The 27,558-nt window shown below is 48.8% G+C and overlaps 1 protein-coding gene across 4 annotated transcripts in view; it reads left to right on the top strand.

The window, feature by feature from the left end:
- The window catches only part of Slc45a4 (solute carrier family 45, member 4), an 88,338-nt gene that overhangs the window by 48,960 nt on the left and 11,820 nt on the right, over nt 1–27,558 (top strand). For all 4 annotated transcript variants that reach the window (XM_063264631.1, XM_039080226.2, XM_006241741.5 and 1 more), the window contains exon 2: nt 11,727–12,362. In XM_063264631.1, coding sequence (XP_063120701.1) covers nt 12,119–12,362 — 244 coding nt within the window. In that variant the 5' untranslated portion in view covers nt 11,727–12,118. The remainder of the gene's footprint in view (nt 1–11,726; nt 12,363–27,558) is intronic.

The following is a 27,558-nucleotide window of genomic DNA, read 5'->3' as shown; positions in this document are numbered from 1 at the left end:
AGGGAGTCTGTTTATAAAGTGTTTCCATCTCTAATCCCAGCACTCAGGGAGGAGAAGCAGGAGGATGAAGAGTTCAAGGTCACCCTTAAGTAGTAGAGAGTTTGAGGCTACCCTGGGCCATGTGAGACCCTGCTTTTCTTCTTCTTTTTTTTTTTTTTTTAAACTAAAAAAAACTAAAGGCTCAACAACAACAAAATATGTTTCCCCCCTTGGGAGAGAGACGCCAGAGAACCCAGTGTGGGGCCAGCTAGGCCTCAGAACAAAACAACATGGAAACGCTTTTCATTTAAAATCTCAGTGTCTCCCCTTCAATCCTTTGTTTGTTTGAGGCAGAATCCTATATGTAGTCCAGGCTAGCCTGCAACTCATGGCTCTTCTCTTGCCCAGCATCTCTAGTGCTGATGGCAGGCATAAGCCACTCTGTCCAGCTCTCCTTGTTGTTTTCAGTTGACAGTGTTAGCCAGGCTGGTCTCAGACTGTGGGCTCACGTAATCCTCCTGCCTCAGTCTCCCATGTAGTTGGTGTGCACTGCTGTGTGCAGTGTGCCTTTCACATTGTGAGCAGTAGGGCAAAGGCTATTTTGATTCAGTTCCATATTAAAGGTGTTTGCTGTCTGTCTGTGCATAGTGCTGTATGCCATGACCGCAGTGCTCAGGAGGCAAAGGCAGGCCAATCTCTTGAGTTCAAGGCCTGCCTGGTCTTATAAAATAAACTCCAGGCCAGCCAGGGCTACACAGTGAAGGCCTGTCAATAGTAATAGTCCATTTTTTAGTGTCCTGTTAATCACCACTGGGGTTTACCTGTTTCACGCAGATTCAGTGGCATTTCCTTTTAAGCTGTCACATTGTTTGTATCCAGTGTGGTGGGTAGCTCTTGCAGCTAGGCTTACTCAGGTGCTCTGGGTAGTCAACTGAGAAGGGGCTTCTGAGCATTGCTGCAGTTGGCAGAGACCTCAGCAGATATGTGACCAGGGTTGGACCTTGTGTGCATAGCTTAAAGCAGATGGCTGGAGAGCCAGGGCTCTTTGAAGGGCTTTGGAAACTAATCCAGAGGGGAAGAGGCAGAGGCAGGGAACAGTATAATGGACTCACAGGGGTCACTCGGGTTCTGACACTGAAAGTGGGTCTGCAGTGTCAAGGGGAAAGTCAACGGTCCAGTTAGGAGCTTCTTGAGTAGTTCAGGTATTAGAAGGGCAGAGGTGGTAGTTCTTACAGGAGTCTGAGTGAACTGAAAATCAGAGTCCAGCAGAGCCCGAACTCTTGGTCCTTATTATCTGATGGGCACACCACATACCTTAAATGGGTAACTCCACTCAGAATTTTGGCCTCAGTGTTGTCTTGTTGGTACTAGCAACCTTCATGATCATCATTCCTGTCTTTGTGTGACTTGAAGGCCAGGAAGATCTATGAGAAATTAAAATTTAAGAGGCCAATAGTTCTTCTAGCCTAAGATTACCTGTGTAAGGGTATCTGTGTGTCAGTGTGTCTATATGTGTGTGTTTATGCCTCTTGTGTGCTATGTTGGTAAGCTGTGGACTCTTGCAAACATGCACAACCACGTCAGAGCTGAGTTGGTTCCTTGGCCTGCTGCTTGAGGGACAGGACAGGACAGAATAGGATAGGATAGGATAGGATAGGACAGGCCTATGGAAAGGGGCTGAGCTCCTTCCCCCCACTTGGCTCAGTAAGCTAATGCTTGCTCTTTACCCCATCCGTTCATCCCAGCCACCCTCCATGCAGGGACTAGAGCTGGTGGTCCAGCTGCAGTCTGTTTTCCTAAGACTCTGCTCTTAGATCTATCTGGGCCAGGCTGTGCTGTACTCCATGCCCCAAAGGCCCTGGGATTTCCCAGTAGTCTCCTGCAGCTCTCTTGGCAATTCTGATGTTTTCCTTTGCAGATGGAAAAGTTGCTTCCAGAAATGGTGTGCCAGCCATGTAAACACAGGCACTGGTGAGTTGCATTTGTGGTCTGCAAATAGGCTTGGAGGCTTTGCAGTATGCAGTTGTGGCTTAGGGGCCAGTGGATTTCCTTGTGTCACGTGTTAGGGGAGGCCAGTCAGTGTTGGTTGGGGCCTTCCAGGGCTCCTCTGGGTTTTGCCATTGGTGCTGAAACAGCTTCACTTTAGTGCTTGGGTCCTTTGACAGTCATGTTCTCTGTCAGCTGTTGGGAGTCTTGCAGTACTTCCTAGATGCATGCCTACTAACTGATGGTGCTACAGGAATGTAGGAGCAGTAGTTCAGCTAGGGACAAACAGGCTGAGATACTGAGGGATTCTGTTGTGGGCGGCACTGGGTGGCAGGTCCCAGGCTAGAGGAAGAACTTTTATTAGCTGTATCTGAGGCATTCTGACTGGATGGGGGATAAGAGGGTCTGGATGGTGGCTCTCCCATACCACGTCCGCAAACCTTGACACTGGTTCTCTGCTGTTCTGGCTCCCTGAAGCTGTAACAATGGTGTCTCTTGTCACACCCTTCTGTGGGCTGGGATTCCAGGTACGCACCACCCTTCTCCATCTACATATACAGTTTATATGGCAGTGTGACAGCTTCTCTAGATGGCCTAAAGAATTCTAGTGTTTGTTTGTCTTGAAGTTTACTTTCATTTCATTGTGCCAATTTCTTAGCAAAAATAAAAATTTAAGTCATCTTGATGAGTCACTGGTATTGACACACTGTTTTCTGCTTCTTGTCCAATGAGAGAAAATTGGGTCTTTGGGTCCTGTGATTATTTTCTTCTCACTAAATGGGAGGCCCTGTACCTCAGGCTGGTGTTAAACTTGTAGCAGTTCTCCTGCCTCAGCTTCCCAAATACCTGGAATTACAAGTATTACCATCACTTCTGGCACAAGGGAGGGATTTCAAATTTTCTAAGCGTTCATTTTCTTTCTCCTTCCTCAGTGCTGGGAATCGAGTGTAGGGTTCCATGCATGTCCAGTGCACACTTTACCATTGGCCAGGTCTTCCACCCTCTTACTTACTGTTCTTGTTGTTTTTAAGACAGGGTCTTATGCCTGAAGCTGGCCTTGAACCCCTTATCCTTTTGCTCAGCCTCCCAAATGTTGTTACTTCTTATTTTGAGGCAGTGTCCTGGTAAGTTTCCTGGGCTGGTGTCACATTTATTCTGTAGCCTAAGCAAGCTTTACACATACAGTCCTCCTGCCTCAGCCTGCTGCGTAGGTGGAAAGACAGGCTCAGCTCTTATCTAGAAGGCCATATAGAGTCATGGTTATTTCCTTTCTCAGGCTCATTTCCTGTCACTAAGCAATTAGCATTTAACAGTTCTCTGTGTCTTGATGTGCAACTCTAGCTAGCCCAGAACTCACTATGTAGACTGGGCTGGCCTCCAGTTTGTCATAATCCTCTTGTCTTGGTCTGCTGAGTGCTAGGATTATAGGCATGTATGCCATATTTGACTTTCTCCAGTTCATTAATTCTCCTACTGGAAGACATCTTTATTGCTTCCAGATAATAACCAGAGTTATGTATTAGCACCTATTTGCAGGGTTTGTGGGGTCAAGAGCATGCAACATGTTTTAATTCTGGATTGCATGGTGATATGTTTAGTTCAGACTGGATCCCTTTGCATCCTCCCAGCAGTGAGTAAGCAAGGCTGAACCACACCCTCACTAGTGCTTGGATTTGGGCAATTCTGCAATTCTGCCAGGTGTGTAGAGGCCTGGCACTTAGGTGACACATGAAGGGAAACACCTTTTTCATAATTTTGCATGCTTTCATACATCTGTGTCTTCTTGGCCTCACTTTTAGGCTCCTTTACCAATTTTTTAGATTTGTTTTTAATTTTTTGAGACAGTCTCATGTAGCCCAGGCTAGCTTTGAACTCAATACCTAGCCTAGCCTACTGAACTACTCTGACCCTCCTTGCTTTTTTTAGCCCACATGTTAGGGTACCATTCCTCGCCCCTAGCCTGTGTCTAACCAGGCTGTTTTCTTAGCACGTGTTTTGGAGAGCCAGCTTTTGTCAGCTGTGCTCTTTGCAAATCCTTACTCCTAGTCTGTCGCTTATCCTGTAGTTCTCTTAATACAGCATCAACTCATTGCTTATGTTCTGTCCAGGAAAAAAACAAAACAAAAGCAGGCATTCTGTGTGCTGTATTTCATTGGTACAATGGGCACTTTAGACTAGCTGAGTTCAGTTGACCTTTTTAATTCTTGGTTCATACATTGGTATTCTTTGCTGTCTGCTGCCATTGGTCCAATTTTGCTGACTCGTGTTGTTTCTGATCATCTGGAGAGAGGTACTGGTGGTGACCAGGAGGCTGTGAACATCATGTCAGTGAATATCACTCAGGGCTGATTGTGGTTCCATTACTACCTAGTGCACTGCGATCTCTGTCAGATTACCTCAGCAACTTTCTGGATTTACACTGATGTAAAGGAAGCAGGTAGTTAACTCCCTCTCCATACTTAACTTTGAACTTTGAATTTTGATTCCTCCACAGCAGGGTAGCAGTTTGGTAAGGTCCTTTCTCTATGTCTCTCAAAGATCCAGGCTTCTGCCTACCCTTGGAAGAGCTGATAACATTACTTAGAAGGCTGTGCCACAGGGCGGGTAGAATCACCATATTTTAAAGATATTTTCAATTTAAGAGGCTCATTGAGTGACTGCACTTTTAAGTAAAAGAGCATCTCCTGTGCCTCAATTTGTGCCTGTTTATACATGTGAGTGTGGGTGCCGTGGCAAGCTAGTCGCCAGTGAGCACTTGTTGGCCACATGTAGTTAGAACACACAGTTTGCACATGTGTGAAAATGTCTGGGCCATGGAGGGGGCATCTGTATACCCTACAGCACTCCTGCACTGTGCCCAGGCTGAGTGCATCATTTTGACTTTGACAGTACTGGTGAATGTTGTAGCCATTTTGACCTTAAAACTGCCTAGCCATGGAGCTGGGGAAATAGCTCAGAAGTGAAGGACTTGCCTTTTACCAGTTTTGGATCTTCAGCAACCACAGATTGCCAGGTGATCACGGTAGCCCATTTGTCATCTCAGCTCTTGGAAGGCAGAGACAGGGATCCCTGACACAAGCTGTCTAGCCAGACTAGACCAGTTGGCAAGCTCTGAGCAACCCTGTCTCAATATGTACAGTGAAGAGAGATTGAAAAAGAAACCCAAACCCAGTGTCAATCACTGGCTTCCACGTGTATATGCAGCACGCGTGTGTGCACACAGATATGCCTTCTGCCATGCGTGCGTGTGTGTGTGTGTGTGTGCACACGTGTGTGTGTATATGTGTCTATATATATGTGTGTGTGTATATATATATATATAGTATATATATAATATGTATATATATTGCCTACAAAGGCCTACCCCAGACTTTGAGCCAAGCTTGGGGTACAGCTCCAAGCTGCTAGGCAGCCACTTTTCCAGAGCAGCTTGAAGGAAGTCACATGTTTTGGCGTCAGTCACTCACATTAGAAACAGGACAATAGAGGAAGTTGTTGGTTGGAACAATTGTCGTTGCATTTGTCTGAGTACATCTGCAGACTGTAACAAACTTGTCACCAAGTATGTAACTTGCTGGAGCAGGCTCCAAGGGAATGTTTTTGCTGCACTGGGGAAAAGCTGTCCTGGGTATGTCACAGGTCACTTCATAGAAGATGCCAGAAGCCATAGTAGTTCTTAGCTTGTTCCCTTCATGTTCTCAGGTGTGCAGAGCTGCCTTGCTATGAGCAGGTGCAGCTGATCCTTCTGGTCTTGCCTCCTGCGTGTCATCACACTTTAGCCTGGGCATTTTAATTTTACACTGTGTCTCTCAGAGGAAGCTTTTGCATGTGACTGCATAGTGTTCACTCCTGTGATGGTGTGGGACCAGCTCCTTCTAAGGAACTGCTGTCCTGTACTAGGAGATAACACCTAGGACATTGCCTTATGGACAGTGAACCTGCTTTTTTTTTCTTTTTTCAGAGCTGGGACCGAACCCAGGGCCTTGCGCTTGCTAGGCAAGCGCTCTACCACTGAGCTAAATCCCCAACCCCAGTGAACCTGCTTTTATGATACTAGCTTCTCTCCTGAAATGTGCTGGTCAAATGCTGGATGCTGGGCCTCTGGTCGGGAGTCATGGCTCTACCTTGCTTGCTTCTTCAAACTTTTCTTTTTTGGGCCCTGATGGGGAATACCAGAGATGGGCATGCATGGGCCCATCGAAGAAAGGGTTTCCAACCCTGCAAGGCCTTTGTGCCCGGGAAAGGCACAGCTAGGACTCAAGTCTCCAAACAAGAGCAATGCTTGATTAAATTCAGAGGAGAGGACCAGCAAGAAATCCAGGACTGCCTTGTCTCTAGGGAAACGGATGAGCAAGCCAGCCAGGTGTCTTTGGTCTTTGGGATTCAGAAGTTTGTCTTCTAAGTCTGGGAATGATGAACAGATTATTAACTTGGCTAGTCTCTTTTTTTTTTTTTTTTTGTCTATTCTCAGAGAAAGCATTAGACAAGTTGAAATACAAAAAGTGGCCTCAGTTGTATGGAGAGGGTCATAAACAGTCTAAGGGAGCAAGCAACATTATTATTAGCTTTCGAATGTTCACTGACAAAAGAATGAATCTTGCCAACAGAGACATGGCAAGTGGAGCTAGGACTGAGCTGGAGAACTCTGTAGAACCCTCAAGGGCTTTCCTCCGGGAGACTGGAAAGAAAACCAAAGATAAGACTATAGCAGACAGCAATTCTCCAGACACAAGTAGAATCCAGTCCAGATTCCAAAAGAACTTTTCCCCCAGAGCGCATCACTCTGCTTTTAAACTCCATATGCTCATAGCGTTCTTGGAAACGAACATGGAAGAATAAGTTGGAGAGTGTGAACCGCCTCTCAGAAAGGGGAAGGGGCCGCTGCCCTTCTTCGTAAAGCAGTGTTGAGGGCAGCCAGGCTAGTGTGAGCGGAGGCCTGACTCCCGCCTTTGACAGTGGCTTTGGCAGAGATGCTCTAGCTGCTTCTTGGACATCGGCCTTAAATACTTCCCTCCTTTCAGATCAGGGAGTGCCTGTCTAGGCCACAGCATCCATCTTTCCTCCTTCCTCAACTGTACCCTGTAGCTCCTTAGATACCAATGTGTATCCCTCAATCACCCGAGGTCCCTTTCTTCTAAATGTGACATCAAAACCGCCTTACTTTATAGGGTCCTTTGATCTGGTTGCCACTTGCTAGGGCTTTGAAGAAGAGAGGTTGAGCCTAGTGGCTATGTCAGGTGGCACTCGGGTGGGGAGCAGATTGGTTCCATGGTGCCGAGCTGTAGATCCATGTTGGTCCAATCCCTGTGTGTTGGTGAAGAATCGCTGCCATTCGCCGCTTGAGTCTGTTTTGTTCTTGCTAATAGCATGGCTTTATTAAAAATCCCAGGTTGAAATGCTGCCTGGCCCCTAGAGGGTTAGTTGCCTTGTGGTTGTGTGAGTGTTGTGGGTTGGCTGTGCCTGGCACTTAGCTTACAGACGGAGACGTGTTCAGTAGGTTGTACTTAACCACTGCTCCTTAAGGCACTGGAAGATGTTCATGCATCTGCCTGTGTCCGATCTATGTCTGCTCATCTGGACCACGTGAGCAGCAGGTACCCAACTCCGCATACACACTACTGTCCACAAGGATCCCAGAGAGCCCAGCCTAGGATGAGGGGCTGCTTGCCTTTCACCAGATGTGACTTTCAGAACTGCGGAGTGTGACAGTGGCCAGGACAGGCCCCAGGTGTCCTCCCTGTTACTGCTTTCAGGAGGAACATCATCATTCATTGAACCCCACTGGGCTTCTGGTGTATGGCCAGTCCCAGTGTGAGCAGCAGCAGGACCCAAGTCAGGGAAGTGAGGATGCTAACGGGGGACTGCTCAACAGCTGGCTTGAGATGGCACCCCCCCAGCAGCTGCGACAGTATTGGCAGGAGCAGAGCCCACAGTCCTAAATGGGGAGGAGTCTGGAAAGGTTGGTGTGGCTTGAGCTGGTACACAGAGGCGGGAAGCATAGTAGGGCTGTATGGTGTAAACCCAAGGGAGAGAAGCAGTTACAGTAGGCCTCCTGGTCCCAGAGTTTGTCATTCAAAGATGACAGCACTGTTCCAGGTAGATCATGCAGCTCCATGCCAGGCTTTTCTGAGATGATGGGTGCTGAGGCTGCCTGACACCTGTGTGCTCATCTGCACACCATGCCGGGTCCTGGCCTTGCACAAGTTCTGAGTCTTTGATTCTGTCCATCTCCCTCCCTGCACTACCGTTTGATGTTGTTTCTTTTTGCACTCACCTGGTACTTGTGCCACCATGCATTGCTCTGACCAGGTAAAATGAGGGGATGTGTAGTCAGTTCCACAGGCCTCGTGCTAGCTGTGACCAGAAGCTGCACACTCTTATGCCATGGTTTGCTGGACACTTACTGTTCTTACGTGGCCCTCTCTCCCTAGTAAGCTGCTATAATCCCAGTCTGAGAACTGTAGTGTTACAGTGGAGCCTGAGCTTTAGTCGAGGGCACTACATCTTCAGAGCCAGCAAATATGGCTTGATGGCGTGTGGCTTCCAGTTCTGTCTGGTACAGCCTGGGTTAACACTTCAACAATGGTGATAGAGTCAGGTTGAGTGGGAATTGGAAACCCAGAAGCTGTTTGGATGGAGCAAACTCTCCATTGTGAGGTTCCTAGGACTGACTGACCGTCTGTCTCCAGGGTATAGGTCAGCACCCATAATCTCAGAAAGGCCTAGTGAGATCTAGCCTGGGGTCCTGGTTCTGCTGGGCTGCTCTGTAGGTTTTGTATTTTAAATGGGTTGTTAAAAACAAAACAAACAAAAACCCCAGCAAACCTCTAGGTGTACCCTTAACCTCAGCACTTGGGAGGCAGACAGGCAGAGTTCGAGGCCAGCCTGGTTTAGAGAGAGAGTTCCAGGATAGCCAGGACTACACAGAAACCCTGTTTTGATAAACAAACAAACAAAACAGAACCTAAATAGACTATATAACAGAGGCCATCCGGGGTTTTAAAAGAAAGTTGGCCATACTTGGGTTGGAGTTGATTCATATTTCTCATGCTATGAATAGAACTCAGGTGAAAGCTTCTCCTTCTACTTTTGGGTTCCAAGAATATCAGGTTGTGTAGATCGCTTGCCTAGCAAGCACAAGGCCCTGGGTTCGGTCCCCAGCTCCGAAAAAAAAAAAAAAAAAAAGAATATCAGGTTGTACTCACTTGCTGGCTCAGGCTTAGACATCTTATAGAAACCCTTAGAAGAGCATTGCTTGGGGGTGATGGCTGGGCGCTGCATAAGGCTACAGTGTGCTGGGAGTGTCCCTGGCCAGTAGGTACCCTGTTCCATTGTGACTGGAATGATTTGCACAACTGTGTATCAGAGGTTAATTTTTGTCTTAATTTGCTTTTGTTTTCTTTGTGGCAAGGCCTTATGTAGTCCAAGCTTGCTATGTAACCAAGGACAACCTTGAACTCCTGTCTTCCTGCCTCCACCCTGCAAAAAGCTGATACTACGGGCTGGACAGATGGCTCAGTGGTTAAGAGCACTGACTGCTCTTCCAGAGGAAAAAAGAAGAAGCTGACACTACAGCCGTGCACCACCACGCTTGGGTTCAGAGTTACTGCCTCATTTTGCTGCAGTGACTCTGGAGCCAAGTCTTAGCACTGCATTTCAGGCGCACAGTGTCTGAGGGTTGAGCCGCAGTGGGTCACTGCCACTGAGCAGAGCGGCAGGGTTTAGTGTTTGTAGTTATGCATTTAGGACTGCTTGCAAAGTAATCGCTGTTGTCCTGCCCAACACCAGCTCATCTGTTTCAGTTTCTCAAACTTCATGGACTCATGTCCTGAAAATGTCCCTGTCAGCAAGGGCCCTGTTTTGACATAAGACTGGCAGGTTGACATGAATAGAGGCCATGGTGGTTTCTCTTGACAATGACAGGACAAAAGTTGAGGTCAAGTGCAGCAAAGCGGGACTTAGGGTGAGTTTTCCACTGCTTATCAGCATGTGTTGGAAGTGATTCCTGATACAATTTTGGAAACTTTGTAAGTGGGTAAATGGTGTTTTGTTTTATTTTTAATTGTGTGTATTGAGTATCTATGTAGGGTTATGTGCATATGAGTGCCAGTGTCCTCAGAGGTAAGAGATGTTGAATCCCCTGAAGTTATAGGAAGTTGTAATCTGCCCAACAGAGTTGCTGTGAACCGAGCTTGGGTCCTGTGGCAAGAAGGCCTTTTAACTGCTGAGCGGTTTCTCTCTCTCCAGTCCAGGACTAAGGCTTATGTGGTGGGAGGATAGGTGAGTGTGAGATGGGGACAGAGAATCATGTGTAGCTGAGACTTCTGAGTCTCTGGTTCTGGGGTGGGGTGGGTGGACCTGAGGGCTGGGTTCTAGTTGCAGCCAAAGAACTAAGTGAGTGGGAGTGGGTGGGAAGAGCTGAAAGCCATGCTTTGGGAAACCTTCCCATGTGGGTTGTCCTGAGCCTTCCCTGAGGCTGTCCCAAGCTTTCTGCCCATCCTAGAAGGGGAGGAGGGGCTAGCTAGGACTCACCTTAAGTAATAAGATAGTACTAGAAATACCTTATCCAAAGCAGTCATCAAGAAATGTTTGGTAAGCTATTAGCCTACAGACCCAACTTCATATCCAGTGGGAATTCAGCCCCCCTCCCCCCCTCCAGCCCTTCAAATGGAACCTAGATGTCGAGGTCCACCTCTCAAAGAGTTGCCGAGGTGCATGTGTGTGTACCTATACTGGTCTGAGTCAAGGCAGACCTGGAACTCGAGACGCTCTCCTGTCTCTGCCTCCCTGGTGCTGTCTAACATCTGTGCCACCATATCGCTATCTGGAGCCTTTCTAAGAGGACATGCCCGGTTATCACTAAGAAGTGACACATTGCTATTGTGTATGTCTAAGTAGAGATAAGCTGGTCACAGAAACGGGAATGGAACAGACTTCAAGACTGGGTTCTTGTGTTCCAAACGCCTGGTAATACCACACTTAGGTAGGGTGTCTCTAAACTGCTAGAAGTCAACAGTTTGGCTTGTGTGTACAGGATTCTTTTAATTTTCATTTGATTATCTCTGTGTTTTCTGATCTAGACAGGTCAAGGACTACTTCCCAAGCTGCTGCTGAAGACCCATGCTGAGACCCAGCCTCAGCATATTTTTGAACTTGCCTGTTAGGCCGTGGGGCTGGTATCCCTGCTCTGTCTAGCTTGCTTCCTCTTTAAAAAATTTTATTTAAGTACATTGGTGTTTGGATGTCTGTGTGTGGGTGTGGGCCCAGGAACTGAAGTTACAGATACTTGTGAGAGTTGCCATGTAGGTGCTAGGGTTTGAACCTGGGTCCTGGAAGAGCAGCCAGTTCTCTTAACCACTGAGCCGACTCTCCAGCCCTCCTCTTGTACCTTTTATTGCACATTTGCAGGCAATGTCTCATGCATGCTTTTGTGCATATGTCACTTGCTCTCCAAGCTTTCCTTTCTTCCTTTGTACTCTTTTCATGATATTGGTGGGCCACGAAGGGTACCACTGCTGCCTCTGTCAACAGGAACATCGACTGACACAGAGGTATCAGTGTATTAGTGGTAGCTAGAGAGTGGGCATTATTTTTCCTGCTCACTTCTCTTCTGATTACACTTTCTAAAGCGACACCAGGTGTAATTCTCCTGAGCCTGTTTTTGAGTGTTGCTGATGATAAGCAGGCTCCGGGGGTTAAGGGGCAGGCATGGTGGGCTAAGAGACCACCCCTGACTTCAGCTTGTCTTTGTTCTCTTGCAGATCCTCTAGCCGCTCCATGGGGAGTCACAGAAGACCGCCTGTGTGTGTCAGATCCCCACCTCTCTGTAGCAAGAGAAGTGACTACAGCGCCTTCACAGTCATGATGATGAAACTGGTATTAACTGAGTGGCCCTTATGGATTTTTAACTCTAACTCACAGTGAGCCAGCAAGCCATATGTTTACACTTCAACCAAAAACCCTTCTGTGTTGCTGCACTTCTTGTGTGAGAAGTTGAGACGCCTGTTGGTACAGAGTGGAATACAAGAGTTACTTGCCGTGGAATGTACCTGCAGCAGAGCGAGAAGACGTCTTAGTTTATCATTGGAGAGAGATGATAGTATTATTTATATAGGTAGAATAAATATATATATATATATATATTTTGGTGGTAATGAAAATGGCTCCGCAGAATGCCGACTCGGAATCTATGCAAGTACAAGAGCTGCCTGTGCCCCTGCCAGATCCTCAGAAACCCAGAGACCCAGCGGCTGAGACCCAAGAGGAGACCACAAGTGAGGCGTCCATAGACAGAATCCCCACACGCCTATGGGTCATGCATGGGGCAGTGATGTTCGGCAGGGAATTTTGTTACGCCATGGAGACAGCACTGGTTACACCTATACTGTTACAGATAGGTAAGTCAGCGCGGAGGTCCTGGGGAGCACTGCCGTGGGCCCTTGTCTTCTGTGCTTGACCTCTGTGACAGTTTTCTCCTGTTAACCTGTTTCAGGGACTTGTTCCTTTGGTTTGGACATTGTGTTGCAGGTCCGTGGCTAGGCACTTGAGAAAACTGGGCCTGACCATGATGGGCATACTGGCTGTGGAGGCCACTGCCTGTACTCCCATGGCCAGCCACCCTGTGTCACACTGGAATTTCTCACCTACAGAATGAGGCCAAATGCAATTCACCCCAAAGGTTGTGCAACCTCCCCGGTTGCCATTAGAGCGGGTTTGTCCCCAAAGTTTGTCAGTGTCTTTAGTTTTCTCTGTAGGCACAAGAAGTCTTAAAAACTTAACTCTTCAGCCCTGAAGCTTCTAAGTGAACTGATCTAGAAGCAACAGCTTTGTTCTAGATGTTCATGGAATCAGGATTAATATTGTAAAACTGTCTACTTTGGTGGTTTTTGCAGTATTTTTTGCCAGAAAATGACTGCGTCCTTCCTTTCCTGATGAGAGCTAACTAACCCTGGTGTGCTGACGTCAGTCACTCAGCGTGTGATTGCTCTCTCCCCTGTGAGATCATCACCACTTCTTCCTCAGCACACAGGATTCTGTGGGAGCAGGCTTCCTGACACTGGCTCATTGCCATACACACTGCTCTGTGGCCCAAGTTAGGAAAGCAACCAGCATGGGTCTCATTCTGGGGTTCCACTATGAATTCTGGCAAACTTTTCTTTGGGAATTAGACCTTAATCTTTACCCTGAACTTCCAAAACCGGTTCTCAGAAGGCCTGGAGGTGGCCAGAGGGCTTATGGGCAGGTGTACGGGGGACTCTGCTGGAGGTGAGCAGGCATTGAGCTTGACCATGAGCAGCTGCTCCCTTGTTCTAGCTGCCATCATGCTGCTTCTCATCCCTTACGGGGCCTGCCATGTGAATCATTGGGACAGACAGGACAGCACATCTGTCCTTGGGTGCCTCAGCCTCAGAGAGGCAGAGGTGATTAACCTGAAGCCCCACCACACCCCTAGCCATTTTGGAGGTGTCCCGAGGGAAAGAAACCGACCATCTTGAGGATTAAAGCCAGGGCCAGAGGAGAACAGGGTCCTGCTGTGGTCACAGAAGACAACTTGTCTAGTGAGAGTGGTATCAAGCTTACTTAGTATTTGTTCTGTCCTGTCAGAACCTTCTGAGAACTGGCTTCCATCCAGGTCTTGTAGCAACTCTGGAGCCAGAATGGCCTTCGTGTTGGCCTACCTCTTATGTCATGGCAACAGTGATGTGATCGACAGCCCCAAGCTTCTGCAACCCAGGATTCACAGCTGCTCGGAATCTACATACTTCATGGCTTATACTGTCTCCATGTGACCTTTGGCACTTTTTATTGTTTGGTTTTAAATATTTATTACACAAGGTTGTATGATTTTAGTTAATAAAGGATAATAGCTATTTTACCATGTATACCCTCCCAAGAAGCAGGGATTATGTATAGGCTGAAGCACCGATCTCTAAGACCCCATCTTACTAGAAGTTGCTGTGGCTCCTTGGAGAGATCCACATGACAGGGAAGGGCTCCGACCAAGAGCCAGCAAGGCCAGCTCTTAAGAGCTAAGAGCTTGTAAGAAACCAGTCCTGCCAGTGTTTGGTGGGAAGTTTGGTGATAGACCTTTCCATCTGAGCTTTGCCATGACCACAGCCTTGGCCAAGACGTGCAGTGCAGCTTGAGTCACTACTGAGCTGAGCTTAGGTTCCTGACCCACAGGAATCATGAGATGACAGATGCTGTGTGTGGGCTCTTGGTGTTCTGTCTGAAGCTCTATGGCTTCCCTGTTTCTAAACCCTTCATGATTTAGAACAGTTTTTTGGTTTTTTTTTTTTTTTTTTTTTTTTTTGTTTTTTTGTTTTTTTGAGTCAGGATTTCTCTGTGTAGCCCTGGTTGTCCTAGAACTCACTCTGTAGAACTCAGAGATCCACCTGCTTCTGCCTCCCCAGTACTGGGATTGAAGCCATGGTATTGAATATATCACTGCCCTGCTGTATATTCCTCTTTCTAAAAGGTGTCAAGCTGCTTTAAAATTTTCAGTTACATTGATTGATTTGACTGACTGACTGAGAGTTGTGGGTCTGCACTTGATCAGAGGACAACTTTCAGGAATCCGTTCTCTCCCACTGTGTATGGGTCCTTGGAATTGAACTCAGGTCATCATGTTTGGCAACAGTTGCCTTTACCTACTGAGCCATGTTACTGACCCTCCAGTCATTTCAAAGGAAAGGTGTTTTATTGACAAGTATCTCCTCATAAAATATGCCTATGCTTTGTGGAAGTCTGCCCTTTCTTTTTCAAATGTTCAATTTCCCATAGACCACTTCCTGTCTGGAGGACAGCAAGCAGAAGCTAATGAGCAGAGTACTAGCTCAGATTCTGGCCTCTGAAGTTAGTGTGCCTGGTGGGCTCAGTCCAGGGGTAGCCAATCAAAGGAGAATATGCTGGGTTGCCCTTGGTAGTTCCTGAGGGCAGTGCCCTTGAGTTGTCCTGTGAGTATATCCCTCTCAGCAGGTTGTCTTTCTTGTTAAAATGTTACTGGTGAAGCTGATCAGTGAGCCTCCTTGTTGGGTGCAGAAAGGTCAATGTCCATGGAGAGGAAGTTGCTTCTGCCTGCTGCTTACCAACTTCTTTCTGGCTGTCACCAGCCATGTGGCAGCCCGCTGCCCTATTCCCCCATGATGTCACAGCCTGTGCTCCCTGTGCCTTTTACCACGGTACAGCTGCTTACATTGTTTGTTGACACAGGGCTGGCTGGGGCTCATGAAGGGACCCTTAAGACCTGACTATCATGGAGAGGCTAGTGTCCTCTCAGGGGCTGCCTCAGTATCCTCTGCCCTTGATAATGATAATGTCTGGTCATTCTGAGCCCAAGCACACCAGGAGTTTTCCCCATGGTGGTCCCCACTAAAGAGTTGGAATAGAGGAGACTCCAGAAGCTTGGGCTGAACAGAAGGAGGTGCGGCCAGTCAGCCACCCTTCCGCCTGCCCGTGATGAATCACAGCGTTTTCCTTTATGAAAGCAGCTCAAGGCCCCTTCTGGGTTCTGTGTCATTTCCATTCTCTGCTCAAATGGCTCACAGGCTTTTGTGCCTGTGTGGTGGTGGTATTGGAAGGCACCATGTCCCACAGCCAAAGCTGACTCCTTGGAAAGCCTTGGCCCTCTTTCATTCAGTGCTGGCAAGTTCATTTCTATACCAACATCTCTTTTGAAAACAGTCACTAAGTTTACATGTCTAGAATGCTTACATTGAGTCTGGCACATGTGAGACCTGAGTGGCTGCTCCTCCCTTACTTGGGCTCCCACAGAGGCCTGGGGCACCTTTGCTTTGCACAGCTGCCGGGAAAGTGAGGCCCTAAGCAAGAACACCTGGGTAAGGGCAAGGGCTGTTGACTGAGCTCCCAGACTCCAGGGTCCAGGAGACAAAGCAGAGTCGGTATCACCATGTTACATAGCTTGAGATACGACGGACCAAGAGACTACTTTTTCTCACAAGATCCCAGACTGTCCTCTGTTTCCCACCATGCAGGAATGTTCAGAGAACTTAGTTCTTCTTACTGTTGGTACTTAGAACCTTTTATTTAGAGACAGGCTCTCCCTCTGTACACCAGCATGGCCATCACTCTGAATCCTCCACACCAGACTCCCCAAGTGTTGGGATTACAGCTCTGTAACACCATACCTGCTTCTTAGTGCAATTTGTATGTATGTGGAGTTAGGCATTGAACCTAGGGCCTGCTGCATGGTTGGCACATGCTTTGCCACTTGTCTCAATTTTAACCTTTTACTTTTATTTGTTTGTTTGTTTGAGACAGAAACAGGGTCTCTCTCTGTGTTCCTCTGGCTATTCTCAAACTTGCTATGCAGACCAGGCTGGCTTCAAACTCACAGACCAGGCTGGCTGCCTCTGCCTCCCAGGTGGTAGAGTTAAAGGTGCTCACCACCAAACCTGGCTAGATGTTTGTTTGTTTGTTTGTTCTGCTTGCCTGCTTGTTTCAAGACAGACTCAACAGTCTCCCAGGCTGCCCTTGAACTCCCTCTATAGCCCAGGCAGGTTTTGAATTCGTAACCTTTCTGCTTCTGACTCCAAGTAACTGGAATTATAGGCCTGGCTACCACACATGTTGCACCTTAGCTCCTTTTTTATTCCTGGAGAGCTCTTTGACCCAGCTTGAGCTCCCTGAAGGCCAGTAAACCTGGCAGGGAAGCCCTGTCTCTGCGAAGGAGCCCTAGGGTGGAGGTGCCATTATGTTGTTGGGGGGCTGTTGCTGAATGCCCTGAATCTGGGAAGGAGTCCTTGATGTACAGAACGTGACTAGATTGCTATGATGGGCAAGAATGGGGCTGGTGTGACAGGGACCTGACTGACTACGAATGGGACAGGGCATTTGCATACAAGGGACAGCTCAGAGAACCCTGACCCCAGAGAACTCCTGGTAATAGGCATGACCCAGTGCAGTCCACCTGCCTTTGTAAGTCCCATCTCATAGGATGTTTCTGGTCAATTTTCAGTGCCGTCTTCTGGGTGGGATGATATTTTTAACCCATTCAGAACCCCAGCGTTCTATACTCCCAAGACATTGAAATCTCTCCATTCTTATCCTCCTTTCCCCTGAGGGTCACATACTAGGCACCCGAATTCGTGCCTTATCATTGTTCCCAATGTGGATGTAGGTTTTGTTCTTGTTTGTCTTTTATGTATTCTTTTCAAGTCACACATTATTTGGTATGTGTGCACTCACGCTCATGCATGTGCACACCACAGTGTGAGTGTCAGGGTTGGAAGACAACTTTGGGGGGTTCAGGTCTCCTTCCATTTTGGGAACCGTTTGCATGACCAGTGCTGCTTACTCTCCCAAGTCATCTCACTCAACCTCTTGTGTGTTTGAGAGAGTGTTACCGTGTAGTCTTGGCAGGCAGCCTGCCTCAGTATGTAGACCATGCTGGCCTGAACTTGCAGTGGTCTTCCTGCTTCTGCCTCCAAGGACAGGGATTACAAGCATGTGCCCCCAACCCCATGTGATGTGAAGCCAGCTGGCTACCAGGCTGCCCCTTCCAGAGAGTCTGAGCAGAGGCAGGGCCCGAAAGATCTACAGAGCACCTCAGGGCAGATGTACACCCCTGCCCTGCCTCTCCACTATGGTTTGTGGTATACCCTGCCATTCATAGATCACTTGACTCTGGCATCTCAAACTCGGGACCAGACGTGAGCATACAGCTGCTTTTGAAAAACAGATTTGGAGACCGACTGCTTAGGAGTTTCTGGGAAGCTTTAGAGAGCCAGCCTAACCTTGCTGGATGTCCTCCTGGGCTGTGTTCTCATGTTACATTCTCCCCTTGAGGAAGGGGTCAGTCTCCTACTACCGTTTATTGTTTCCCTCTTGGCTCAGGAAGTATACTCAAGGGAAAAGGAAAATCAGATGAAACAGAGAAAAGGGTGCCTTTTGTTGTGGTCTATGGACCTGCCTCATGAATAACTACTGTGCTAGCATGAGATCCTACCTGCTCCACTTTGGTGAAGACCCCAAGAGCAAACAGTGGGGTCTGAGGATTGACTGGTGCAAGGGGGAAAGCTGGTTTACGGTCTCCCACATGAGGATAGGGCTGGTCACTTTGTAAACACATTCTTTATGGAAACTCCTGGGGAACAGGTGAGTTTCTAGGATTCACTTGACTGTAGCTTGAGCCAGCTTCTTCTCCTGTGGGAAAAGCTTTAATAATTATCCATATTGGAAGATGAAAACAACCTCTGTGTCCTTCCCTCCCCATTCAAGGGGTTGTGTGAGGAGTGCCCAGGGAGGCTGGGAGCGTGAGCAAGATGCCAGTAGGCTAGGCACAGTGGCCTGACGCTGAGTTGTCAGCAGGGCGGTCATTTTCCTGGCTGTGGCTGAGCCCAGCCCTTCTTTGGACCCCAGCACATGGCCTTCAAAGCTGGCTGCTTTCCTGTGCTTTTTCATGTCCAAGCACACAAACATGGCAAGCCTTTGGTAAAGCTGAGAAGCACCATTCCATAGGTGATATCGGAGTGCAATACATCTCTACAACAGGCGTGTGAGCGCATGTAACTGGGTGGCTACTGTGGGTGTCTCTGTGACCTCTCACAATTGCCAGTACTGTGTTCCCTACCATGGCAGGATCTGCATGCCTTGTCAGTGGTGCCCTCCTGCCACCTGGGTGTTCTGACTTCTCCCAAGGAATTCTTTGTGTGACCTTTGGTTTGTTGCCTGCCTTGAATACCCAGGGCTGTGGATGTAATGCAGTGTCAGTATGTATGTATAATGTGCTTGAATGCTGGAGTTAGGCCTCAGAACCCTCACCCTCCATTCCCAAAGAAAGCACTAGCCGATTTAGAAGGACCAATTGAGCTGTGAACCTTATCCATCCTGGCAAACAAAATGAGCTCCCAGTCTTACCTGTTCTCGAAGGATAGTCGTACTAGGGGCTGAACCCAGGACCTAGTGTATGTTGGGTAAGCAATCTATCCACTGAGCTACCCCACCCCAGCTCAACAGACATTCATCTCAAAGCTCTAGTCCTAGAGCTCTGGCTCTTGAAATAGGAAAGAAGAGCCTTACACGGGTAGCTACCTAGTGTGGCTGTCACACCAGCATGTGCTGACACAGGTGGGCTAGAATGGGTGCTCTAAGTATGAGGGAGCTTGGCCGCAGGTGCCTCACGGTAACTTCCCCAGGACCCTGACTAGCACACCTCAGCCAGTGGCCTGTGATCCCTTGCATGTTTGCAGCACTAAAGTCTTACCCCAGGGAATGAGGGAAGTATCGCATACACTCAGGCTTCCATGTTATCCCGTGGCCCTTCCCCACAGAGTGCTCTGTATGTACCCTGTGGCAAGGCTGCGGCAGTGTGGGCTGAAGGCGGCACTGAGGAGGCAAATGGCCACTGAGGGGAACCTTGAGGACTTTCTGCTCTGATAGGAGGTGGACACAGCAGGACACACACTGCATAGACAAAGGCAGAGTGATGGGTGTAGGGAGAAGGGAGTAGAGTGGGGCAGTCTGGAAATGTGCTGTGTTGTTGGCTGGTTAAAATAGAGCATACCGGTATATTTCACCAGCAACTTCCCACCCACCCAAGAAAGACCAGAGTCCCCCTGCCACCTCCACCTGGCCTCCCCCACAGACAGTCAGGGCTGTGGTCTCCTGAAGGGCAGCACTGTGCACATGCTTGTGTATGTGTATGTACATGGTATGCATGTGAAGGGCAGGGCAAGAATCTCCCAAACTGTAGCACAGTGAGTGGGAAGCGGCTTGTGCTGGGTATGGTTTGGGAGGGAAGTCTGGATTTCCTTGCATTTCAGATCATTGTGTTTAACAAACAATGAAGTAGTCACCACAGTCGTTTTTTTCCCAAGGAACTCTGTAAGCTGTTGCTCTTTGTCAGACTCTTACTAAGTGCCTGACTGTGTGTGCTGGGCAGCGTGCCTGACATGGAAGTGACATGGCAGCTCAAAGCCTGGGCTTGCCTGGACACCTGGGCATGTCACCTGAACAGCTACTGTGGAGAGGAAAGCTTGGAAGTGAGCATGGCTGCGTGGCCGCAGTTGGGCTGTGGACTTTGCCCTGGATGCCCTCTGCCTGTAGTCTTCCCTGTTGTCTCTCGAAGATAGAATCGGGAGCATAGGGATGTGTTGATAGAGGCTCCCTAGCCGAGTACAGAAGGAAGGGTACAGGAGGGACTGTCTCTAAGCAACACTGAGTGCTGAGTGAGGGGAAGAGAAGGGGAAGGCCACACAGTGACCAGAGCAGTTAAGTGTACTAGGAATAGTGCTTGAGGATGCTCTCATTCAGAGCCTGTATGCCTCATAGGGATTTGCTTCAGACACCCGAATGCACCGTGTGTGAGGCTGGAGGTGATGCAAGGTGGATTGAGAAGCACTTGCTGAAGTTATAGTCACTTGTGTTTCAGAACAAAGCAGTAGGATGCACAGCATACACAGTAGGTTAGGATGTACAGCATACACAGTAGGTTAGAGTGCACAGCATACACAGTAGATTAGGGTGCACAGCATACATAGTAGATTAGGGTGCACAGCATACACAGTAGGTTGGGATGTACAGCATACACAGTAGGTTGGGATGCGCAGCATACACAGTAGGTTGGGATGCGCAGCATACACAGTAGGTTGGGATGCGCAGCATACACAGTAGGTTGGGATGCGCAGCATACACAGTAGGTTGGGATGCGCAGCATACAGAGTAGGTTGGGATGCGCAGCATACAGAGTAGGTTGGGATGCGCAGCATACAGAGTAGGTTGGGATGCGCAGCATACACAGTAGGTTGGGATGCGCAGCATACACAGTAGGTTGGGATGCGCAGCATACACAGTAGGTTGGGATGCGCAGCATACACAGTAGGTTGGGATGCGCAGCATACATAGTAGGTTGGGATGTACAGCATACATAATAGGTTAATGAAGGCAAAAACCTTCATCAGGTCCTGCAGGACATGGTCATTTAAAACTTTATGATGACAGTCAGAAATAAGTTAAATGTTAACAAAATGACACAAATATATGTTGAAAAGATAGACCAAGGGTATCAGCAACCCAGAGACCCCGTCAAGGCCCACAGGAGGCGCTTGCTCCGTGTTCCAGGGATTAGTACAGCACAGCTAGGGAGTATGGATATAGGGGACGGCATACAATTGTCATGGAGAAGTGGGCTTTTCAAACAACGTACAGTCAGACTATATGGCAGTAGATAACCTTGAATTCCATTATACCCTGCAACCTTGAAAATCTTAGAACCAATGCTGTTTTTGGACAAAGATTCCTTCCTTCCTTCCTTCCATCCATCCATCCATCCATCCATCCATCCATCCATCCATCCATCCATCCATCCATCCACCTATTTATATGAGTACACTGTAGCTTCTTCAGACACACCGGAAGAGGGCATCAGATCCCATTACAGATGATTGTGAGCCACCATGTGGTTGCTGGGAATTGAACTCAGGACCTCTGGAAGAGCAGTCAGTGCTCTTAACCGCTGAGCCATCTCTGCAGTCAGCTGTCTTTATTCTTAAGAGCAGTCAGTATAGAAGGTGCCCACTGGACCACTTGCCCGACTTGTACAGAACCCTGGATTTTTCCCCAATATGGAAGAAAAGGTAACTGTTTAAATTGAAGCTACAGAGTGTATACACATGTAGCATGCGGTTGTGTAACAGTTATGGATAGACTTGTCTTTGGTGTGAAGTGGCTTGTCTGCTTCCTCTTTTTATTTATTTATTTATTTTTTTATTTTACTTTCTGCTGTGCTGTAGAGGAGAGCCACGCTTTGCACATGCTAGGCATGCATTCTGCTCCGGAGCCACGTCCCCAGTGAAGTGTAGGTAACGTGTAACTTGTAGGCACATCAGAGGAAAGAGCTGCCCTCGGGTTCCACTGCAGACAGATTACAAAAGGAAAAGCCTAGAGAAACTGAGGGCAGAGGGGATGGACAAGTAGGACTTTCTCCAACACTTGGCTGAGCTAAGTCGGGTGCAAAGGAGGAACTCGGGCCTGGGCTTGGGTCTTCCAGCCAAGGCAGCCCTGGCTGCAGGCGTGCTGGCTTGGGCAAATGCAAGCGGCTCGAGCAACAGTCATTATTTGTACTTACTTTCTTGCCACCTCACAGCAGCAGTTTGGGCTCTCTCCTGTGAAGGAGTGACTAAAGCCAGTGCCGTGTTGGGGCGACACTGCTTCCGACCCAGCAGCAGTTGTGGATTGCACTGCCTCTTCCTCCTGTCATACTTCTCTCTTCCGTGCCCAACTTGGCTGGCCTCCCTGCCAGCAGCTTACTTAGGCCTTCCTCATGTGGCCTGGCAGCTCCTTGGGGACCCTTTTGGGTTCATTGTCCTTCGCTTGTCCCTTTGTCCAGAATATGGGTGCAGCCTGACTTCCTCACTTGTGTCCTGGTCAGCTGTCATAGCAGAGCAGGGTTCTGGGTTGGAAGTGCTCCAGTAATGGGTCATGAATAGGAACTGGTTGTGTGCGTCCTGTTCTGAATGCAAAATCCTGGGAGTGAAGTGTGTCATCACCTGTTCCCAGCAGTGCAGCACAGGCCAAAAGCAGCTCAGCACTTGACTGGACAGGACAGGCCCAGTCTGGCTTCTGTGTGTGAGACACCTGCATCCCTGGGCAGAGGTGTTTACCTGCACAGGAAGTGAGGCAGTGATAAGCCCAATATTGAAGAGTTTGTTTCACTTTACACACTCATTTTGAGGGTAGCCCCAGCCAGGCCAGATGCATCTTATGCTCAAGAAGGGCAAACAAGGGGGTTGGGGATTTAGCTCAGTGGTAGAGCGCTTGCCTAGCGAGCGCAAGGCCCTGGGTTCGGTCCCCAGCTCCGAAAAAAAGAAGAAAGGAAAAAAAAAAAAAAGAAAAAAGAAGGGCAAACAAGAGGGTCACCTGTCTAGGGGGTCACCTGTCTAGGGGTAGTCATGACAAGACAAGAGACTTGAGTCCAGCCTTAGTCTGGCTGTGCCAAGGCAGGCATACTGCAGATCTGCTTAGAGTTCCCAGTACACAGCCCACCCCCTTCTAGAACTCCTGCCTGGGGGATACAAGTTACTGTTAAAAAGTCTAAGAGCCACTTTGGATGGAGGAATACAGTAACACCCAGGAGGGTGTGGAGGGAGGCAGAGAATAGGCACGAAAGCCCATTTTCCACATCCTCTGTGAGGAAATTGAAACTTTGAAAATGAAAGTACTGTCAGGAGTCTGTAGCCAATGAAGAATCAAATCTGAGGTGTCCTTCCAACCCAGGTCACCTTCAACAGAGCACCAGGCCAGGCAGGGATTCCCAGTGACCATTTATTTGCTTTCTCTATATATATAGCCTTGTACTCTCCTGGCATTTGACCTTGGGGGACTTGATGAACCCTTGGACACACATGTTTCTGAGCCCCATAAATCACCCCCTAAGTTTGCTACCCTTCTGGTGCCCCACCTCTCCGGACCAGATACCTTTGAGCTTCTCCTGGTACTTGAGCCTTGCCCACCTGGCTGGGCTGCAGGTTTCCATAGCTCCTTCCCTCCAACATTCTTCCCGTCATGTTCTTTGTCTTGTCTTACTAGTCTTGCCTGTCAAGTATTTCAGGTACTCTTCACCCCCTAGACATGGAGAAGGAAAGGCTGTCCTTTTGAAGGACAGAAAAAGGTAAGTGGGAATGGAGGCAAAAAGCTAGACTGCTCTTCAGACCTAGGTAAAAGTGCTGTCCTGGCCCTTCCTTCACCTTCCTGTAAGTCCTCACAATTCAGAGATACCACTGAGGCAGAGGTGGGCCCTGCACCTGACCATACTCCTGTGTACACAAATAGATGTCCAGCATGGAGTGGCCTAGGAACACACAAGGAAAACCAGGCTGGATTCCTAAAGGTACCAGAGGCCTGTTCTCCCCATCCCCCATTGCCACTCAGTCTAGCACCTGTGCTTCCTTGCTGGGGTCATCAGCCTGCTGATGCCACTTCTTCCCCTGGGTCCTAGTTACTGGTACACCATAAAGACTTTGGAAGCTTGTCTTGAGCTGCTCGCCTCTACCATCTAGCGATCTTTCCTTTGTGCTCAGAACAGCTCAGTGCTACCCTATCCACAGGACTGTTCCCCACTGGCATCTGGTAGGACATTCCTTCTGCTCTTGGGTGGACTCCTGTCTCAGGCTGCCTTGTCTCTGCTCCCCTGGTGCCAAGCATGACAGTGCACACCTGCTGGGGTGGAGTGGCTCATGTTGGTGGGGCCAGGGGGGAGTGTCTCTGAGTTACTTGTGTCCCTGAGTTACTTGTATCCCTGGGTCCTCAGAAGTGCGTACTTCACCCCATCTTATAAATGAAGGGGAGGCTAAGGTAGTGGGGGTCAGTGCTGGATGTCAGTGCTACCACCAGAGCTGAGGAGGCCTGTCTAACATCCATGCCTGGGTCCCCAGCATGGAACATGTTCTTCCCTGGTGCTGCTATCTGTCATGTTGAATTTTATCTGGGGAAATGTTGCTGTGTGCATGATTCCTTTCATAGCATATAGTACTGAATTACCTGTACATGTGCGGGACTTGATTCTGTAGGAAAGTCATACAGTGGCACCCACGTGGGGTTTACTGACTTCCCCTGCTGTAACCTTCTTTCTCCAGTACTTTCTCTGAGGCTGAAGTGGGAGGAGGGTGCTCACAGCCCCTGTGCCCGTCCCATCAGGCGCACTGGGGTTTCCAGCCTCTGTGCAGCCGTGATGATGGTGATACAGGATTCCCTTTTCTCATGGGTTCAGAAAACACCTGGCCTTGCTGGGAACCCTGTGAGGTGATTTGTTTCCTCCGTGCGTCTTACTCCACAGGAAAGAAAGTTCAGGACTCGGCATTGGGCTTGGTGATGGATATTTGTCCCTTAAGAAGTGGCTTTAGCTTTTGAGCTTTCCTAGCCTGCATCCTAGTCTGAGTCAGCGTTGCGGAGCCAGGCCTGTGTGTTACTGCAGTTCAGTGGGCTCATGGGGATCCACGCCCCACAGCAAGTGGGCCCCTGAGTCTGTACTTGCTTTCTTTGGAGAGGCAATTAGAGGGAGTTTTTAAAGGCAAGATTTCATGTGAACTGGCTGTGTAGCCAAGGATAGTATGAACTCCTGATTCTTTCTTCCACCTTCTAAGTACTCGGATGGCAAGTATATTCCGTCTTCCTTGAACCCTTCCTTAGGCTGTGGGTAAGGGAAGCATAGAAGTGACATGTTAGCAGGTCAGTGGCAACCCTTCGTAGCAGTTAGGAGAAGCCGCCTGAGCACTGCACTCCCCCTCTTTCCTTGTGTCCCTGGCACTGATAACTTCACAGTGTTCCTCCATGCTCTCTGGCCCTGCCCTTAGCTGGAGATGTACATTCTCCAGTACAGGCCCTCCCTGCCTAGAGGGCCCCAGGGTCTCAGCAGCCCTTGCTGAGGTTCTGGCATGGCCACAAGTAACCATGAGGTGACACCTGGCCGGGCTTGTGGCAGGTAGCCCATTTTCCTCCTGCTGTAGCCTTAGCAAGCTTAGCCCTGAAGGGGGTTCCCAGTGAGCTCGCTGTCAGATTGCTGAGGTCACTCAAGGATGCTGAGCTTTTCCCACCAAGAACTTCTCACCAGCAAATGTTATCATGAGGGTTTGTCCAGGACTACAAACCTATCTGGCTTCGCAGGCTTGTCCATTGAGAGAAAGAATGCGTTCTTATTCCCATCCTGGACCTTTTGTTAAATATTTATAGGCCAGTTTCCCAGCCTCCCTCCCCCACAAAACACCAGTTTATCAAAAATGCCCTTGTGAATAGAAACCTCTGCCTGTGACCCAAGTGCTGCAGTGGGCTGTCCCGTGTACACATAGTGACACAGTGAGTATTTCCTGTGAACAGGGAACCTTCCGGGTCCCACCATTGTTGTTCAACCTTTGCCTGGAAAAAAACAAAAATTATTTACTAGGAACGACTGTTGTGTTTGTTTAGGGCTTTGCTGGGAATCGCTTGGCTGAGGCATCCCAGGGATGTGGGTGCTGGCAGCCAAGTGTTGGGGGTCGCAGCACCGTTTGCTCACCCTGGGCAGCACTGGAGATCTGTGGTAGAGCAGAGTGCTGTTGCCTGGTGAGCGCCTTGACAGCCCTCATACAGGTAGCTGAAATGGCATTTAGTTCCTAGAGGCCAGGGTCTGGAGTCTAAGACGGACTCCTGAGTAGACTGGGGTGACAAAAGGCAGCTATGAGGCCACCACTGGTGCTGTGTCCCCTGTGCTTGTGTCCTTATCCCCTCTCTTTGGTTTGCACAGTCCTGGGTCTCCGTAGCCAATGCTGCTACCCTTCAGTCCTCCACAGCTGAGCTCACAACTGCCTAGCCCTGTTTCCTATTCCAGTAGGATTCTGGACTCTTCCAACACAGTGCTGTACTTGGTACATCACCAGGCCCACTAGCAATCCGTCACCATCCTGTGACTGCTAGCACCATGTGGAGGTCTCACCCAGGTCCATACCTTTTCTAGGAGGTGGGGTGCTGTTGTGCCTGGTCAGTGTCCTGTCACAGGTACTGCAGAACACAGCAGTGTCAGCTAAGTGGCCAACTGTGACATTCCTAATGAATACAGCAAAAGCTGGCAGGACTAGAGGCTAAAGTGTGGAGCTTCACATTGTAGCTCACATTCCTACGTCAGCATTGATAAGGTGGCAGCCTGTACGGAGGGTGCAGACCTAACGGTGCCAGAGGCACAGCAGTTCAACTTCTGCAAGGGTCCTGGTTGATTGTTTCACCCTGACACGAGCTAGAGTCATCTGGGAAGAGGAACCTTAGTTGAGAAAACGCCTCCATTAAACTGACCTGTAGACAAGTTTTCTGATTCATGATTGGCATGACTCAGACCATTATGGGGACAGTCACCCTACTTAGCCTGTACTACATTGTAAAAGCAGCAGGGTGGACAAGTCAGTAAGCTCCCATCTCCAGATTCCTTCCTGAGTCCCACAGCGATGGACTGTGGCCTGAGAAGTGAATAAACGCTCCCCCCACCCCCAGGTTGCTTTTGATGATGGTGTTCATCAGAGGACAAAGGGCAGACAAAGGGCTAGAGTTGAGGTTGACAGTGTGTAGGCTGCTGCTCACCTGACCAGAGCCAGTGAGTGAGAAGCCCCGGACCCCAGCACACAGACTAACTGCACAAAACTTACAAACATTAAACTTGAATTTTGAAAGCTTTTTTTTAGTTCATTTATTTTTATGTGTATAGGTGTTTTGCTTGCATATATGTCTGTGTACTGCCTACATGTATGGTGCTCATGGAGGCCAGAAGGTGTGGGATCCTCTGGGACTGGAGTTACAGAGGGTTATGAGCTAACATGTAGATTTGGGTCCTGTAGAAGAGTAGCCGGTGCTGCTGAGCCATCTCTCCAGCCCCTCTGGATGTCTTTGTATCAGTAAGAATTACAGCCGTCTTTTGTAAGATGTTTGTGGTAGGGCACATGATCTTGGGCAGCAGAATTTTCTCCCCGGTTCTGGAACTGTAGCTGTTGGGCTGTGATGGCTACAGCTGTCACTTCTTGTAAAAGTAGTGACAGCTGGTCCAAGGTCTCTGGGACGATGCTCTGTCTCCATTCCAGGGCAGTAGTTTTGCCTGCCGTGCCCACCTGGAGGAGCCAA

This window comes from Rattus norvegicus, chromosome 7 (genome assembly GCF_036323735.1).
Source record: "Rattus norvegicus strain BN/NHsdMcwi chromosome 7, GRCr8, whole genome shotgun sequence".
NCBI lineage: Eukaryota > Metazoa > Chordata > Mammalia > Rodentia > Muridae > Rattus > Rattus norvegicus.
This window is presented reverse-complemented; position numbering and strand designations above follow the sequence as displayed.